This window comes from Anomaloglossus baeobatrachus, chromosome 1, assembly GCF_048569485.1.
Source record: "Anomaloglossus baeobatrachus isolate aAnoBae1 chromosome 1, aAnoBae1.hap1, whole genome shotgun sequence".
Lineage (NCBI taxonomy): Eukaryota > Metazoa > Chordata > Amphibia > Anura > Aromobatidae > Anomaloglossus > Anomaloglossus baeobatrachus.
Window position 1 is genome coordinate 774,685,663 of NC_134353.1, and position 18,384 is coordinate 774,704,046.

General features: G+C 44.0%; 1 protein-coding gene across 3 annotated transcripts in view; it reads right to left on the bottom strand.

Annotated features, from left to right (window-relative positions):
* Window positions 1-8,883: 8,883 nt before the first annotated feature.
* CTXN3 (cortexin 3) overlaps window positions 8,884-18,384 on the bottom strand; it is a 126,744-nt gene continuing 117,243 nt past the window's right edge. For all 3 annotated transcript variants that reach the window (XM_075341868.1, XM_075341867.1, XM_075341866.1), the window contains one exon: window positions 8,884-10,267. In XM_075341868.1, coding sequence (XP_075197983.1) covers window positions 9,927-10,220 — 294 coding nt within the window. In that variant the 5' untranslated portion in view covers window positions 10,221-10,267 and the 3' untranslated portion in view covers window positions 8,884-9,926. The remainder of the gene's footprint in view (window positions 10,268-18,384) is intronic.

Sequence of the window (18,384 nt, forward strand, 5' to 3'; positions counted from 1 at the left end):
GGCTTAGTTATAATGAGTTGGAGTGTGCAATGCAGGCAGAGGTGCTGCAAATGTCTTTGCACTAGTGGGACTAGACAAAAGTCTAATAGCCACGTTTAGGATGCCACTAGGTACACTGAGTGTTTGCTAGTATAATGGCTTAGTTATAATGAGTTGGAGTGTGCAATGCAGGCAGAGGTGCTGCAAATGTCTTTGCACTAGTGGGACTATAGCAAAGTCCAATAGCCACGTTTAGGATGCCACTAGGTACACTGAGTGTTTGCTAGTATAATGGCTTAGTTATAATGAGTTGGAGTGTGCAATGCAGGCAGAGGTGCTGCAAATGTCTTTGCACTAGTGGGACTATAGCAAAGTCCAATAGCCACGTTTAGGATGCCACTAGGTACACTGAGTGTTTGCTAGTATAATGGCTTAGTTATAATGAGTTGGAGTGTGCAATGCAGGCAGAGGTGCTGCAAATGTCTTTGCACTAGTGGGACTAGACAAAAGTCTAATAGCCACGTTTAGGATGCCACTAGGTACACTGAGTGTTTGCTAGTATAATGGCTTAGTTATAATGAGTTGGAGTGTGCAATGCAGGCAGAGGTGCTGCAAATGTCTTTGCACTAGTGGGACTATAGCAAAGTCCAATAGCCACGTTTAGGATGCCACTAGGTACACTGAGTGTTTGCTAGTATAATGGCTTAGTTATAATGAGTTGGAGTGTACAATGCAGGCAGAGGTGCTGCAAATGTCTTTGCACTAGTGGGACTATAGCAAAGTCCAATAGCCACGTTTAGGATGCCACTAGGTACACTGAGTGTTTGCTAGTATAATGGCTTAGTTATAATGAGTTGGAGTGTGCAGAGGACAGGAGGGTACAGTGCCAGGATTGTGGGGCTCTGGGTAGAGGAAAGGAAGCCTGCCTTTCTATTCCCTCCTAATGGGGAAATGCAGCGACGAAATCCCTGACCTTTGCTACACAGACGCTGTCGCTGTTTTCAGGACCTGTCACATATGGCTCTGACCCTGCCGATACGAGCCCTTAAAAGGACTGATGGAAAGTGATATCCCTATGCTGTCCAGCGCTGTGTACGGAGCGCATACAGCTGTATCAGCGATAGGACTCAGGACGGAGCTGCGCCAGTGATGTCTGACACCAAGGACGCAGAAGAGATAATGGCTTCCTGGAGGAAAATGTCCGGTTTTATAATGCAGGGACATGTGACATGGACATCCTATCACACATGCCGTTGCTTCTCTGGCTAAAAGTCCACTTAGCTGTGTGTGGGTCTGGGATTGGCCGACATGCTGGCCCGCCCCACAAGACGCACGCGCTTAGGGAAGGAAGACAAGGAAAAAAAAAAAAATGGCGATCGCCATTATAAAAACAGGAGTGATCTGAAGGCGCTGTTCACGCACACTATACACTGAAATGTCATAATAGTGTGAGTCACAGAGTGACTTACACTATTACAGCGGAAAGCCAGCTAGGAATTAGCTGTTTTTTTGCTGCTAGAACAGTTCTCGAACGTTTCTAGAACTATCGAGCTTTTGCAAAAAGCTCGAGTTCTAGTTCGATCTAGAACAGGCCCCAATATCACTCGAGCCTAGAACTGGAGAACCTCGAACCGCGAACCGCGCTCAACTCTACTCTCAAGGAATTGCTTTAGATGTTTTGAACCCCTGGGGGCTTCACAGAAGTTTATAACGTTGATCCATGAAAATAAAAAAAAATTGTTTACCACAAAATTGTTGCTTCAACCAAATAGCTTTTTTTCGCAAGGGTATTAGGAAAAAATGCACCATAACATTTATTGTGCAATTTCTCCTGAGTATGCAGAAACCTCATATGTGGTGGAAATCAATTGTTTGGGCGCAAGGCAGAGCTCAGAACGGAAGGAGGGCCATTTGAATTTTTGAAAGCAAAATTAGCTAGAATCATTAGCAGACGCATTGTCGCGTTTGGAGACCCCCTGAGGTTACGAAACAGTGGAGCTCCCCCACAAGTGACCCCTTTTGGAAACTAAAACACTCAAGGAATTAATCTAGATGTTTAGTGAGCACCTTTAACCCCCGGAGACTTTACAGAAGATTATAACGTTGAACTGTGAAAATGATTTTTTTTTCTACCACAAAATTGTTACTTCAACCAGATAGATTTTTTTTAAAAGGGTATCAGGAAAAAATGCACCATAAAATGTATGGTGCAATTTCTCCTGAGTACGTAGATACCTCATATGTGGTGGTAATAAAATGTTTGGGTGCACGATAGGGCTCGGAAAAGAAGGCGTGCCATTTGAATTTATGAAAGCAAAATTAGCAGGAATCATTAGCGGGCGCCAAGTCGTGTTTGTAGAACTCTGTTGTGAATGTCATCCGAGGGGGTGATGGTTTGGAGCTCCCTCTGGTGGTCAGGACTGGGGTTGAAGCTGACTGTGACTCAACAGATGTGGGAGTTAATCGGGAGTTTGGGAAGCCCAATTGCAGATCAGCCTGGGTTATATAGAAGAGCAGTGTCTGCTGGCTGGGGCCAGTGATAGATGTGTTTTCTCAGTCTCTGAATTGGCTTGTAGTTTGTCCTTTCATTTATCCTCGGCTTCTATTGAAATGGATCCAATCAAGGCTCAGGCCATTCATGACTTCTTTGAAATCCCTTCAAAAAATGTTGGGCTTTGCTAATTTCTACCGTAAATTTATAGGCTATTTCTCTAGTGTTGTTAAGCCTTTAACTGATTTGACCAAAAAGGGACCTGACATTGAGAATTGGACTCCAGGGGCAATTATGGCCTTTCAAGAGCTTAAAAAGAGGTTCACTTCTGCCCCAGTCCTGCAGCAACCTGATGTTTCTCCTCTGTTTCAAGTGGAGATAGATGCCTCAGAGATTGGAGCAGGACCTGTTTTGTCTCAAAGAGATGCTAGAACTTCCAAGCGGAAGCCTTGTGCCTTTGTGCCTTCTCTTCTTGGAAGTTTTCTCCAACCGAATGAAATTATGATGTGGGTAATCAAAAATTATTGGCTATGAAGCGGGCCTTTGAAGAATGGAGACACTGGCTGGAGGGGGCGAGACATCAAGTTGTGGTTCTCACCGATTAGAAGAATCTGAACTATCTTGAATCTGCCAATAGACTGAATCCTAGGCAGGCTAGGTGGGATCTATTTTTCACACGTTTCAATTTTGTGGTCTCTTTTCTTCCGGGCACCAAGAATATTAAAGCTGATGCCCTCTCTAGACGTTTCTTTGCTGATTCTCTTGATGTTGTTGAGCCATCTACCATCCTGATTGAAGGTGTGGTCCACTCCGCTATTTCGCCCCATTTGAAACTAGCACTTGAGAGATTTCAGGGGGACAAACCTGAGAGATGTCCTGTGGGAAACTGTATGTTCCTGATCAATGGATGACTAGTGTTATGTCCAAGATTCTTTGTTCCGTATAGGCTGGTTATCCTGGGATTTTTGTTACTAGGGATCTGGTGAGTAGGTCTTTTGGTGGCCTTCTTTATCTCGGGATGTCAGGAGTTTTGTGCAATCCTGTGGGATTTTTTCAGATCCAAGTCTTGTTGTTCACGTTCTAGTGAGTTTTTGTTGCCATTGCCTGTGCTTAAGAGACCTTGGACTCATATTGTCATGGATTTTATTTCTTCCTGTATCTCAGAGGATGACGGTTATTTGGGTTATTTGTGATAGATTATCTAAGATGGGATATTTGGTACCATAGCCGAAGTTGCCGTCTTCTTCAGAGTTGGTGCCCTTGTTTTTTCAACAGGTGGTTCGTTTACATGGTATTCCTGAGAATATTGTGTCAGACAGAGGAGGTCAGTTTGTGTCCAGATTTTGGAGAGCATTTTGTTCTAAATTAGGAATTGAACTGTCTTTTTCTTCTGCTTTTCATCCTCAGACCAATGGTCAGACTGAGAGAGCAAATCAGACCTTGGAAACCTATTTGAGATGTTTTTTATCTGTGGATCAGGATAACTGGCATTGGCAGAGTTTACTCTCAATAATAGGGCTAGCTCTGCTACTTTGATGTCTCCTTTTTTCTGCAATGTTGGGTTTCATCCTAGGTTCTCTTCAGGGCAGGTTGAGGCTTTGGCCTGTCTGAGAGTTGATTCTGTGGAGGAGAGAATGCAGCAGATTTGGGGGCAAATAGTGGACAAATTGTTTCAGTCCCAGGAGAATGCTCAATGATTTGCCAACCGGTGTAGGACTGTTGGTTCCCGGTTTAAAGTGGAGGACATGGTTTAGTTATCCTCCAGGAATGTTCCTATGAGAGTTTCTTCTCCTAAATTTAAGCCAAGATTTATTGGACCCTATAAGATTTTGGAGATCATTAATCCCAAATCTTTTTGTTTGGCTCATCCTGAGTTGTTTAAGCTTCACAATTTTTTTCATAAGTCTTTGTTGAAGAAACATGTGGAGCCAATAGTTCCCATGGCGGTGCCCCCGGACCCTGTGTTGGTAGAAGGAGATCTGGAGTATGAAGTTGAGAAAATTTTGGATTCCCGTCTTAATAGACAAAAGCTTCAGTACCTTATTAAGTGAAAGGGTTATGGTCAGGAGGACAATTGTTAGGTTTTTGCTTCTTACATTCATGCTGACAGATTGGTTAATGCCTGCCATTATGCCCATCCTGACAAACCCGGTGGTACTGGAGAGGGTTCGGTGACCCCTCCTCAAGGGGCGGTATTGTTGTGAATGTCATTCGAGGGGGTGATGGTTTGGAGCTCGCTCTGGTGGTCAGGACTGGGGGTGAAGCTGACTGTGACTGAACAGGTGTGGGAGTTAATTGGGAGTTTGGGAAGCCCAATTGCAGATCAGCCTGAGTTATGTAGAAAAGCAGTGTCTGCTGGCTGGGGCCGGTGATAGATGTTTCTTCTCAGTCTCTGAATTGGCTTGGAGTTTGTCCTTCCATTTATCCTGTGCCTGTGCCTGTACCATTCCAGATAAGTTTCAAGTTCTTTGCTTTATTGCCTGATCCACACCTAAAGGTGTTTGTTTTTCTTTTTATTTTGCTTAAAGTCTGTTTTCTTGCAGGAGAGCAATTGTCTTTCTGTTTTGATGATCATGGGGGTTCCCCCTCTGCAGGCCCCACTGCAAGAAACGGGAGATTCTCCCTGTTCTATTTCATTATTTGCACTTTTGTATTTCTTGTGGGGTTTTTTTGTATTTTGTTTCTCCCAGTATGTACAATAGTACCTGATATAGTGGGGGAGAGTTCGTGTGGTCTCAGTATTTTTTATTATCAGGAGATTGGTATTTTTTGCAGGGTTTTTTGCTGGCCGCAATCAGTTATCTGTCCTGTCCTGTTCTATCTAGGAAGTCAGGCCTCGCCTTTGCTAATCTATATTTCCTATATGTGTATTGTGCTTTCTTACATCACCGTTGGCTTTATATGTTGGGGGCTTGCTATTCCTTTGGGGACTACTCTAAGGCAAGATAGGTTTCCTCATTTCTATCTGTGAGGTGTAGTGAGTTTCTCCGGCTGTGACGAGGCATCTAGTTGTGTGATCTCCATCCACTTCTAGTGTGGTCTGACAGATAGGGGGGGATTGCGGTCAGCTCAGGTTCCAACTACTCTTGTGTTTTTCTGCTAATGGGATTTTTGTGATCGTCCGCGGTGACCAGATCATAACAGACTTCCTGAGGTGCCTAAACAGTAGAGCTCCCCCACAATTAATGCAATTTTGGAAACTAGACCCCTCAAGCAATTAATCTAGATGTTTGGTGAGCACCTAGAACCCCAGGGGGCTTCACAGAATTTTCTAAGGTTGAGCTACGAAAACGAAAAATAAAATTTTTAACCACAAAAATGTTGTGTTAATGCCAAATTTTAAAAAATTCACTAGGGCAACAGGAGATAATGAACCATGCAATTTGTTGGGCAATTTCTCCTGAGTACGACAGGTTGAAAAACTACTTTTGAGACACAGTACACAATGAAGAAGGGTAGAAGCACAATATTCGAGTGCAGAATGGTTTGCAGGTGCCATGTCACATTGGCAGAGCCCCTAAGGTGCCAGAACAGTGAAAACCCCCAACAAGTGACCCCATTTTACAAACTGCATCCTTCAATGAATCTGTTCAGGGTTGCAGTTAGCATATTGACACTACAGTTTATAACGGGCGGTGAAAAAAAAAATAATTACATTTTTACCACTAAAATGTTGTTTTAACCCCAGATTTCCAATTTTCACAAAGGGAATAGGTAAAAAAGGCCCCATAATGTGTTGCAAAATTTCTCCTGAAAATGGCAATACCCCACATGTGACCGTACAGTAGTTACACCCCTGCTGCTAGGGTCACAGGTTACTGGAGGCCTATCAGAGCTGCCTTCACCCTTTAAAAGATTGTGGAGCCTGTTCCTCCATGCCAATTGTAGTTTAATTTGCAAATACTGGTCCTTGTGCTGTGGAGAACTGGATCTGGTGATCTTCTGTGTGCTATTTGGAGAGTTTGTGGAAATATCCTTGTTGTTCGTTTATTTCATTCCCGGATTCTTTATTTCCTCCTGAGCACGTATTGTCTTACGTGTGTGTGTGTGTGTGTGTGTGTGTGTGTGTGTGTGCGCAGTAACTTTGAGTTTTGTTTTTTTCCCTATTTATTTGTGTGGGATAAACCACTCCTGTCCTGGTCTCTCCAGGGGTGGGGGAGAGGAGGTATAGACCAGGGCTATTCAGGGGCTATGGTTAGGGTGGCAGTCCAGGCCTCTTCACCATCAGAGGTACCTCTGGGAAAAGGGACAGTTAGGCCCCCCCAGTCATAGGTCCAGTGTAGGTCACCCTATTCCAAGTTACCTCGTCACACCCCGTGACAATGGGAAAAAAAAGGACTGTGCCCTTTCATACACTAATGGAAGAAAAATGGATTGTGCCCTCGATATGATGGGCTACCCATAGAGGGATGCAGATGGCGGTAAATCAGAAAGCGGGTGGTGGTGGGCAAGGACACGGTGCAGTCCATGGGCCATGGCCCAAAATTAAGTGGCCAGATTGCTTGATGTAGCCCACAGTCTGCACTTTATCCAGCTCTGCGCTATATAAAAAAGAATGGTGTTATTCTGTTAGTACACAACACTTAGAGACAGGTGCACTGCTGTGCTGACTCACTGAACTCAGTACTCAAAATGAGTATGTTTTGATATCAATGCATCTGGAGCCAGGCAAATAGATTGGGGAAAGACACTTTCTTAATTTTTTTTCATTGGAATGAAAACAAATAATCGAATAAATGATTTGCAAAGTTTCAATAACAAAATTATAAAAAAATAAATTAAAGTTGAGTTACTCCTTAAGGGGTTTAATTGCAGGTAAGAGGGTAATGGGGTATAAGACTACATGTTATACACACCAAGAACAAATTTTGGCTTTACTGCAGTAGAAATGAAATGAGTGAGATCTAAGGGAACATCACTTATCGAGACAGTCTGCATTTTAGCCCTGCTAGATATGTTCTTTTAAAGGGAAGATATATAAATAGCCCAGTTCTTCATGTACATTTATTTCAGTGGTGAAGATGTGTGAGGAAATTCAGTCATAGGGTACGGTTCCACTTGCGTTTTGCACAAATGAGTGCAATCTGATAAAACATCGGACTGCACTTGCACCAGTGTAAAACTATGGGGCAGTGTCCATCTGCAATTGCAATTCTCATGTCATATCGGCCTGAGAAGTGAATCGCAGCATGCTGCGTTTGGCAGCAATTCTTGTCTCATGCACCCCCATACAAATCTATGGGAGCGTGTGAAACATCGCACTGCACTTGTATGTAATCTGACCACAGTGCGATGTATGCAGAGACAGGTCATAGAGGAGAGGGAGAAAGTGTTCCCTCCCTCTCCCTTTGCAGCTGTTACCTGATCGCAAGATCGAACCATAGTCGCATGACCCTTGGCTGACGCTCACAGCAGGGGGTCTCGCATCAGAAGCTATGCACAAGTGGAACCGAGCTCATACACTGCGGTTATCATTGTTGTTTTGCACCTTTGTCAATCTTGGTTCAAAGGAAAAATCTGTATAGAGATTGTACACTCTGTGTTTGCATGACTTCCTCCTAGACTCTAGAAAAATACTAAAAATTAATTAGTGTCCTATGAAATATGTCTAGTGTTTTATGTAATAAGTAAAATATATTATTTGGATAGGAAGAAGCTATAATCAAACGGTGCAATAAATTGAAAGAAATTGGCCATCTGCTCTCCCCCCGAACTTAACACCTTTTCCAACCCATGTTTGCCTGACATATGAAAAATTATTTGGTAACATGAGACTCAATAGACAAAAATGGTAGGCCAAGCCAGAAAGACGTTCTGGGCAACTGCCCCTGTAACACCAGCATTGTAGAGATTAAGTAAGTAATCCACTATAGCATCTAGGTGACTAGCATCAGACAACAATACAGGCTAATCAAAAGAAAAAATAGGACCACTTGTCCTACTACCACAAACATTGCTGTGTAAGCCCCTGCGGTGACCTTGGCTGACCTCATGAGGTTATCTCAGGTCACTGCAGTGCTTCTCACAGAAGTGTGTGAGCCTGCAGGGACATCTCTCCCAGACACTGGTGAATGTTCTGTTCTTCATTGACTGGAACAGCGAGTATGGGATTGTCGTGGGACCCCCTTATTGGATTACGCTAGACCCGGAATACGGATTTGCCAAGGAAATAAATTGGTGAAGAGGGTAAAATTTGTCGTAGTTTCTGTCCTGAAGAAAACGCTTATGCTTTGAAACACGCAGACTTACTAAACTACTTAGAATATACTTACCTGGCTTGCCCTCTTCACATCTTGTGCATCTAATCTATCATTTTAACCCTTCATCTTCTGTTTCCTATTGTGGCTAATGTACATATGGATTCTGGTAATAATAGGAAGTTAAAGTCTAAAATAGCTCTAGGGACCAGTGTGAAAATTGCAAGATTTCTAAATTTTATTTTCAGTACACATATGGATAAAAACATTGACAAATAAGAAAATATATATTTAACACAAAAATCTTTACTGAAATTATAGGCTATTTTCTGATTAAAATATGGGGCTTATTCATCAAGACTTTCACTCACATTGCACACTTGCACTATGCCAGTCTTGTTGGGTTACAAGGTGCCTAATTCATTGAGAGGTGCATTTTCTCAGTTCACTGTACCAGCAATGCTTCTACAGTCAGGGACTCTGGAGTATAAAACACTGGAACTTGTGAAGAATCAAATAAGTGGGCGTGGCCATGTCCCACCCTTGGCAGCTTCACGCATCCAAACTGTTGTGAAGACGCTAAAAGTAAAAAAAATTGTGCAATTTTGCATTATGCCAATATGTTGCAACTTTTCAAAGTTTCTACTACACATTTCTTATGTAAAAGCTTTGATGAATCGGCCCCATTCTTTTAAGGATCAAATAATTTAAACATCCTCAAGTTTTACATTTTTCCAATTATTTAGGATGAATCTATTGTCAATTACTGCTTTTGTCATATTCTGACCATCCCATCTACAAATTGGAGCATAGAATCAGGAGGCTGTACCATTTTTATTCATTCAGTAAAAATTCTGATTATAAATTATATTCCTGGCACCCATTTTTTCCTTTTTACCATAACTATGGAATCTTAAATTATGAGCGTTTTAGAATAATTAAGAAAAATGTTGAGTTACTCCCAAAAAGCCACAGTGAATTAAGTGTACACCTAGTGTTTCATCAATCTCATATACAATAGTGGATCACCTACAGTATTGGTACATCTGAAAAAATGGCTAGTTGCAAAAGCATAATTTTTCAATAAAAATAATCCCTGCAACAATATAGTTTATACAATTTGTATATTAATACTAGAAAATTAGCTCTTCTCTATGTCAAGGACATTTGGATAATAGCTCTGTATGGTTTATAATATTAATATATACTTATATTCTACATGTTTTATTAAATATGGTCCTTTTTCACGTGCTTGATCACTATGCAAGAGCATAGTCAAATTGTCCTTTTTCAAGTCCATCAACCCCATCTGCCCAGGTAGAGGTTGGCATACTTCTGTAAGGATCAAGCAGAATTCTAAAACACCTGACAATGAGCACACCCAGAATAATGAATAAAAGAATCACAAAAGCAAATGTTGTCTTCTGTTCCAGGGTCATGGATGATCCATAGGAAACATTCAGTGTAGGTAACATTGTAGAGGGCAAAGTCTCTCCATCCATTGTCCAGGAAAATGGAAACAAGCAATTCCACAAAGTCTTTTTCTTCTTCATTACTTCCCCAAATTCATGATGGAAATATTTGGACTTGAACTGGGAATCTAGAAAGCAAAGATTCAAATGGTGAGGTTCAAAATTGACTGCTAATATACTAAAGTATTAGCTGTTATTATTACAGATTAAATATAAAATAAAAAGTGAAGTTGTCCACACTTAACCTTATCTGACTTTGGTGACTGGAAAGCCAATTGTGATAATTATCATTATTATTGTTATTTATATGTTGGCTTTATGCATTTTTATAATGTTTTACAGCTTGCCTGTCACTTGTGAAGATACAGAGAATGCATTATGCTGTCAAGACCGCAGACAATTCCATTTGTATCGGGAGATATAAAGCGCCATCTACACGTTGAACACAATGTCCTTCAATATCCCTAATGAAAATGTAAAAAGCTCTAAAACTGCAACTACAGATAAATGAGGGACTTACTAGCGTCCTTGAAAGGGAATGTCCAGCAAAAAATGATCCAATATGGTTAATTTTTTATTTACACTACTGGAGTGGTATCACTAATATCTGATCCCTACTTGTAGTAACATAATTACCAACCGCCATCTTCTGTTTTTTCCAACTCTGCCCTGGTCCTCTTCCGCCAAGCTCTCAGTGTAAGTCTATCAGAATCTAGTTCTGACTTTCATAGACTTACATTTAGAAGTGATTTCTTAAACACTGGAGCCAGGGGCGGATTAAGATTACTCAAGGTCCCAGGCAGTTTAGAAGCCATGGGCTCCCTCAGCCCCAATGTTACATGTAAAAAGGTCATGGTACCACAACAAACCTTTCAAGAGAAGGCCACCCACCAAAACTCTTAGCCCGGGCAAGGAGGGCATTAATCAGAGAGGCAGCACAGAGACAAAATGTAACCCTAAAGGAGCTGCAGAGTTCCAAGCAGAGACTGGAGTATCTGTCCATATGACCACAATAAGCCGTACACTCCATACAGCTGGCCTTTCTGGAAATGTATACAGAAAAAAACCCTTTACTTACAGCCAAAATTGATTTTGCCAAAAAATATGTGGGAGACTCTCCAAATGTATGGAGGAAGGTGCTGTGGTCAGATGAGACCAAAAACTGAGCTTTTTGGCAACATAAGTAAATGCTATGTGTGGGGCCAAACCAACACAGCTCATCACTGCAAGAACACCAACCTCACAGTGAAACATGATGGTGACAGCATCATGCTGTGGAGATGTTTTACGGCAACAGGGACAGGGAAAAGAGTCCAAGTCGAGGAGAAGATGGATATTGTGAAATACAGTGACATTATAGATCAAAAATGTTTTCAGTCTGTCAGTGATTTGAGATTAGATCCAAACAAGATAAAAACCCAATGTATGTAAAGCGCTGTGGAATTAATGGCTCTATATAAATGAATAAATATTATTATTATAAAGCATACTGCCAAAGCAACACTCAAGTGGTTTAAGGGGAAACATGTAACTGTATCAGAGTGGCCTAATCAAAGCCCAGACCTTACTCCAATAGAGAATCTGTGGTCAGACTTGAAGATTGCTGTATGCCAGAGGAAATCCTTTAAAGAAGTTGTCCAGTTACCAAAACTGATTTTTTTTTTCTGATAAATCTTGCTAATATGTGCTCCTCAACACATCTATTATGTTTTTTCAGCAAAATTAGCTTTTATTGTGCACTAGCAGCACATGCTCATTGCTGGCTCCAGCTCTGATGGGGTTAATCTCTCCTCTGACTTCCTGTGTTCAGTTCCTACAAGTCCCAGAATTCTTTGTGGCTCTAGGGCGGTGTCTAGCTTATCTAACACACCCATTGTGTCTAATACACCCACTCTGCTCCCACCCAAACCCTCCTCCCTGCCTCTTCCCTGTGGATGCACTGAGATCAATCACAGATACAGCAGTTCTGCACAGCCAGGGGAAGAAAGTGTGTGTGCGCGTATATACAGTGTATGTGTATGTGTGCGCGTATATACAGTGTGTGTGTATGTGTGCGCGTATATACAGTGTGTGTGTGTATATACAGTGTGTGTGTGAGTGTGTATGTGTGTGTGTATGTCATACCTGTCTGCAGGGTCCCGGTGCCATGCCTGCTTCCAGACCCTGTCCCGGTACCGCCGCTCTGGCTGTGTGCAGTCTCCCCGGGGCACATACGAAGCTTGCAGGACCTGGCCGTGGATCACCTGATGCAGTCACCTGACGCATCAGCTGATCGATTCTCGTGGTGTCGCCGGCTTTTTCGCGCCCGGCCGGCTATCAGCTGATCCTGCCGTCAGGGGACTTCATCAGCTGATAGCCGGCAGCTCCTGCAGTGATGGGCCAGGATCAGACTCCGCTGCAGGAGTTGCCGGTAATCAGCACAGACGTGAGTATTTTATTTATTTTTTTTTTTTTTTTGCACTGATGCTTCAGCTGATTGTATAATCGGCTTTTATACAATCAGCTGATGTGTCATGTGATTCACGTAGTTTAACCTGACACATCATCTGATCGCTTTGCCTTCCAGCAAACCGATCAGATGATATTGGATCCGGATTGGACGGCGCGGGACCCTAACCCAGGATTACTGCGGAGGGGGGGTTCTTTATTTCAATAAAGATGGAGTCACTAATTGTGTTGTGTTTTATTTCTAATAAAAATATTTTTCTGTGTGTTGTGTTTTTTTTTTTATCATTACTAGAAATTCATGGTGGCCATGTCTAATATTGGCGTGACACCATGAATTTCGGGCTTAGGGCTAGCTGATAATATACAGCTAGCCCTAACTCCATTATTACCTAGCTAGCCACCCGGCATCAGGGCAGCTGGAAGAGTTGGATACAGCGCCAGAAGATGGCGCTTCTATGAAAGCGCCATTTTCCGGGGTGGCTGCGGACTGAAATTCGCAGTGGGGGTGCCCAGAAAGCTTGGGCACCCTTCACTGTGGATTCCAATCCCCAGCTGCCTAGTTGTACCCGGCTGGACACTAAAATTAGGCGAAGCTTATGTCATTTTTTTTTAAAATTATTTCATGAAATTCATGAAATAATTAAAAAAAAAAAGGGCTTCTCTATATTTTTGGTTCCCAGCCGGGTACAAATAGGCAGCTGGGGGTTGGGGGCAGCCCGTACCTGCCTGCTGTACCCGGCTAGCATACAAAAATATGGCGAAGCCCATGTCATTTTTTTTTTCTTTTTAGGTAAAAAACTGCATACAGTCCTGGATGGAGGATGCTGAGCCTTGTAGTTCTGCAGCTGCTGTCTGCTCTCCTGCATACAATGAACATTTTGAATAAGGAAATGACATCAGACCTTTTTAATTTTTTTCATCAACAATCTTTAATGGCATTGTGCACTGATTAAAAACGCAGTGAGTAAAAACGCAGCAAAAAAGGCACCAAATCGCGGCAAAAACGTGACATGCAGCACCGCAGGTGACAGAGCAGAGCAAGTTGGTGACATGCTCTGCTCTGACACATAGTGTGCTGCATGTCACTGTATCCACTCTGGGACTTGTTGTGCAGGTGACCGGATGATACATGTCACTAACTTGCTCCACTCTGTGACTTCTGCTGCATTGTTCCAACTGTATACACTCTCACCTGCACAACAAGTCTCAGAGTGGGGCAGATAGTGACATGTATCATCCGGTCACCTGCACAACAAGTCCCAGAGTGGTGAAAGATAGTGACATGCAGCACACTACGTGTCAGAGCAGAGCATGTCACTGTCTCCACTCTGGGACTTGTTGTGCAGGTGACCGGATGATACATGTCACTAACTGCCCCACTCTGTGATTTCTGCTGCATAGTACCAACTGTATACACTCTCACCTGCACAACAAGTCCCATAGTGGAGACAGTTAGTGACATGTAGCATCCGGTCACCTGCACAACAAGTGCCAGAGTGGAGAAAGATAGTGACATGCAGCACACTATGTGTCAGAGCAGAGCATGTCACTGTCTCCACTCCGCTGACCTCACAGCCTGTACACGCTGCGATGGATGCAGTGGGACACAGAACAAGTAATCGGCTGACACTGGAGTCATCTGATTACTTGGGATGAATTGAGCAGTAAAAAGCTCTGGTGCTCGATGGGCGAAGCCCATGCCGATTTATTTTAAAAAAAATTCATTAAAAATAAAAAAACAAAAAAATCACATTGTTTGTGGGCTCCCGCTGCATTTTCTATTGCTAAGGGTAACCAAAGCAGCTACTGGCTGCTAGCCCCCGCTGCTTGGTGTTACTTTCACTGGCAATAGAAATGCAGGGAAGCATTTTTTTTTTATAAAGGTTTTTCCCTGAAAACGTTTTTAAGAAAATGACGTGGGCTTCGCCATATTTTTGTATGCTAGCCAGGTACAGCAGGCAGCTACGGGCTGCCCCCAACCCCCAGCTGCCTAGTTGTACCCGGCTGGGAACCAAAAATATAGAGAAGCCCTTTTTTTTCATGAATTTCATGAAATAATTAAAAAAAAAAAAATTATGTGGGCTTCGCCAAATTTTTGAGTCCAGCCAGGTACAACTAGGCAGCTGGGGATTGGAATCCACAGTGCAGGGTGCCCAAACTTTCTGGGCCCCCCACTGCGAATTGCAGTCCACAGCTGCCCCAGAAAATGGTGCTTTCATAGAAGCGCCATGTTCAGGCGCTGTATCCAACTCTTCCAGTGTCCTGGTGGCAGGTGGCATGCTGGGTAATAAGGGGTTAATACCAGCTATGTTTTACCAGCTGGTATAAAGCCCGAGATTCTTAATGTCAGGCCAAGTTTAACCTGGCCGTTAAGAATCTCCAACAAAGGGTTTAAAAAAAAAAAAGACATCACACAGAGAAAAATACTTTATTAGAAATAAATACACAGACACAGTAGGGACTCCATGTTTATTACTCCCTCTTACCCCTCCACGATGGAGAGATTTCTGTACTGACCATGCCAGGAGAGAGCGAGGAAAAGAGAGCAAGCGGGGGGGGAAGAGAGCGAGCGGGGGGGAGACGAGAGCGAGGGGGGGGAGAGGAGAGAGAGGGGGAGAAGAGAGAGAGGGGGGAGAAGAGAGAGAGGGGGGGAGAAGAGAGAGAGGGGGGAGGAGAGAGAGGGGGGAGAAGAGAGAGAGGGGGAGAAGAGAGAGAGGGGGAGAGAAGAGAGCGAGCGGGGGGGGAAAGAGAGCGAGCGGGGGGAAAGAGAGCGAGTGGGGGGGGAGAGAGCGAGCGGGGGGGAAAAGAGAGTGAGCGGGGGGGAAAAGAGAGCGAGCGCGGGGGGGAAAAGAGAGTGAGCGGGGGGGAAAAGAGAGCGAGCGGGGGGGAAAGAGAGCGAGCGGGGGGGGGAAGAGAGCGAGCGGGGGGGAAAGAGAGCGAGCGGGGGGGGGAAAGAGCGAGCGGGGGGGGGGAAAGAGAGCGAGCGGGGGAGGAAAGAGAGCGAGCGGGGGGGAAGAGAGCGAGTGGGGGGGAAGAGAGCGAGCGGGGGGGAAGAGACCGAGGGGGGGAGAAGAGAGAGAGGGGGGAGAAGAGAGAAAGAGGGAGAGGGGGAGAAGAGAGAGAGGGGGGAGAAGAGAGAGAGGGGGGGAGAAGAGAGAGAGGGGGGAGAAGAGAGAGAGGGGGGAGAAGAGAGAGAGGGGGGGAGAAAAGAGAGAGGGGGGGAGAAGAGAGAGAGGGGGGGAGAAGAGAGAGGGGGGGAGAAGAGAGGGAGGGGGGAGAGAAGAGAGGGAGGGGGGGGAAGAGAGGGAGGGGGGAGAGAGAGGGAGGGGGGGAGAGAGAGGGAGGGGGGGGAGAAGAGAGAGGGGGGGAAGAGAGTGGGGAAAGAAGAGGGGGGGCAGAGGTGCTCTGTCACCAACTGTCTCCACTCTGTGACTTGTGGTGCAGGTGACAGAGTGCAGACAGTTGGTCCCATGCAGCAGGACAGATGGCAGAGCACAGCGGTGACATGCCTGTAAGTGTCTTGCTGCTGGGAGGAGCAGATGATCACACTGCCCGACACCGGCTGCTCTCCTGACATCGCAGCAGAGCGGGCGGGTGGACAGTGTGATCACATATTTACGTGCAGGGGGGGATTCAGCTGAAGACCCCCCCCTGTACTGCACACTGGCGCCCCGTGCCTCAGCCTCACCATCTGCAGGGCTCTAGCCGGCTCCACACAGACGTCCTCCGGATCCTCCCCTCGATGCTGAGCTGTGACGTGCGGTAGTTACCGCCCACAGCCCTGTCACTCAATCTGAATGGTGCCAGCCTCCTCTGACGTACCCGTCTTGTTTGAGAGCCCGGAAATGCCGGGACGTCAGAGGATGCTGGCGGCCACAGCTCCAGGGGGTCATGTGACAGGCACTGAGCGTGCAGCATAGCGCCGCTCAGTGCCAGAAATGGAAACGGAAGCCAATGCAGAAGATGCAGACAATGGTAAGTGAGAATCATTGGGGAAAAAAAAATGGGTGAACCACCCCTTTAACTTGAGGTAGCTATAGTAGTTTTGCCTTGAGGAATTGGCAATAATCCCACTGGCAAGATGTGGAAAGCTCATAGACATTTATCCTAAGTGACATGTAGCTGTAATTGCAGTTAAAGGAGGCTCTACAAAGTACTGAATTTAAGGGGGTGAATAGTTATGCACGCAGGAGTTTCACTTTTTTGCCCTGTTTGTTGTTTGCTTCACCATAAAAAAGAAAAGCAAATGTTAACAGTTGTAGGCATGTTCTTTACATGAAGTGATGGGAACCCTCAGAAAAAAAACCTGTGAAACTTTGTGAAACTGTGAGATAGCAAAGCACAAAAACTCCAAGGGGGTAAATATTTTGACAATGCACTGTATGTCCAGTTTTCTTCCTGACACATTGCACTTTATCTTAGTGGTAAATTTATATTAATAAGTTTTTCCGATTTTTGGTGGAATAATATCTGAATTTGATGACAATTTAAAAAAAATAGTGATTTTCAAACATTCAATGTTTCTATCTTTAAATCAGATAGTCATACCAAAAAAATGTAAAAAAATAACATTTCCCCTCTGTTTACTATGTCAGCATAATTTTTCAAATGTTCTGTTGTTTCATTGCTAATGGTTAAAATGAGCAATTTTTCATTTTTTTCATGGAAATTTAAAAATACAATATTTTACAAACCAATTCAGTTTTGAAGGGACTTTGAAGGGCATATCTATCGGAAGACCTCCAGAACTGGTACCATTATAAAACTGCACCTCTCAAATGATTCTAATCTGTTGTTAGCAGATTTGTTAATCCTTCAAGCCTTCAATGGACTGAAAAAATGAAAGATTACATTTTTTCAGTAAACTATTGTTTAGTTGCAAATTTTTCATTTTTACAAGGAATATTAGAAGAACATGTATTATACAATTTTCCCACAGGTAGTAATATGACATAGGTGGTAAAAAAAACCAAACTGCTGTTTAAGCACGCGTCAGGATTAGAGTTGAGCGCGGTTCGTGGTTCGTGGTTCTCCAGTTCGCGGCTCGAGTGATTTTGGGGCATGTTCTAGATCGAACTAGAACTCGAGCTTTTTGCAAAAGCTCGGTAGTTCTAGAAACGTTCGAGAACGGTTCTAGCAGCCAAAAAACAGCTAAATCATAGCTTGGTTTCTGCTGTAATAGTGTAAGTCACTCTGTGAATCAAACTATTATCACATTTCAGTGTATAGTGTGCGTGAACAGCGCCTTCAGATCACTGCTGTTTCTATAATGGCGATCGCCATTTTTTTTTTTTTTTTTTCTTGTCTTCCTTCCCTAAGCGCGCGCGTCTTGTGGGGCGGGCCAGCATGTCAGCCAATCACAGACACACACACAGCTAAGTGGACTTTGAGCCAGAGAAGCAACGGCATGTGTGATAGGATCTGCATGTCACATGTCCCTGCATTATAAAACCGGACATTTTCTTCACGGACGCCATTATCTGCCTTCTGCGTCTTTGGTGTCAGACATCACTGTCGCAGCTCCGTCTTCCTGAGTCCTATAGCCGATACAGCTGTATGCGCTGCATACACAGCGTTAGACAGCTTAGGGAGAGCACTTTATAGCAGTCCTTTTAAGGGCTCCAACCGGCAGGGTCAGAGAGCCATAGGTGACAGGTCCTGCAAACAGCAACAGCGTCTGTGTAGCCCAGGTCAGGGATTTCCTACCTGCATTTCACCATTAGGAGGGAATAGAAAGGCAGTCTTCCATTCCTCTACCCAGAGCACCACAATCCTGCCACTGTACCCTCTTGTCCTC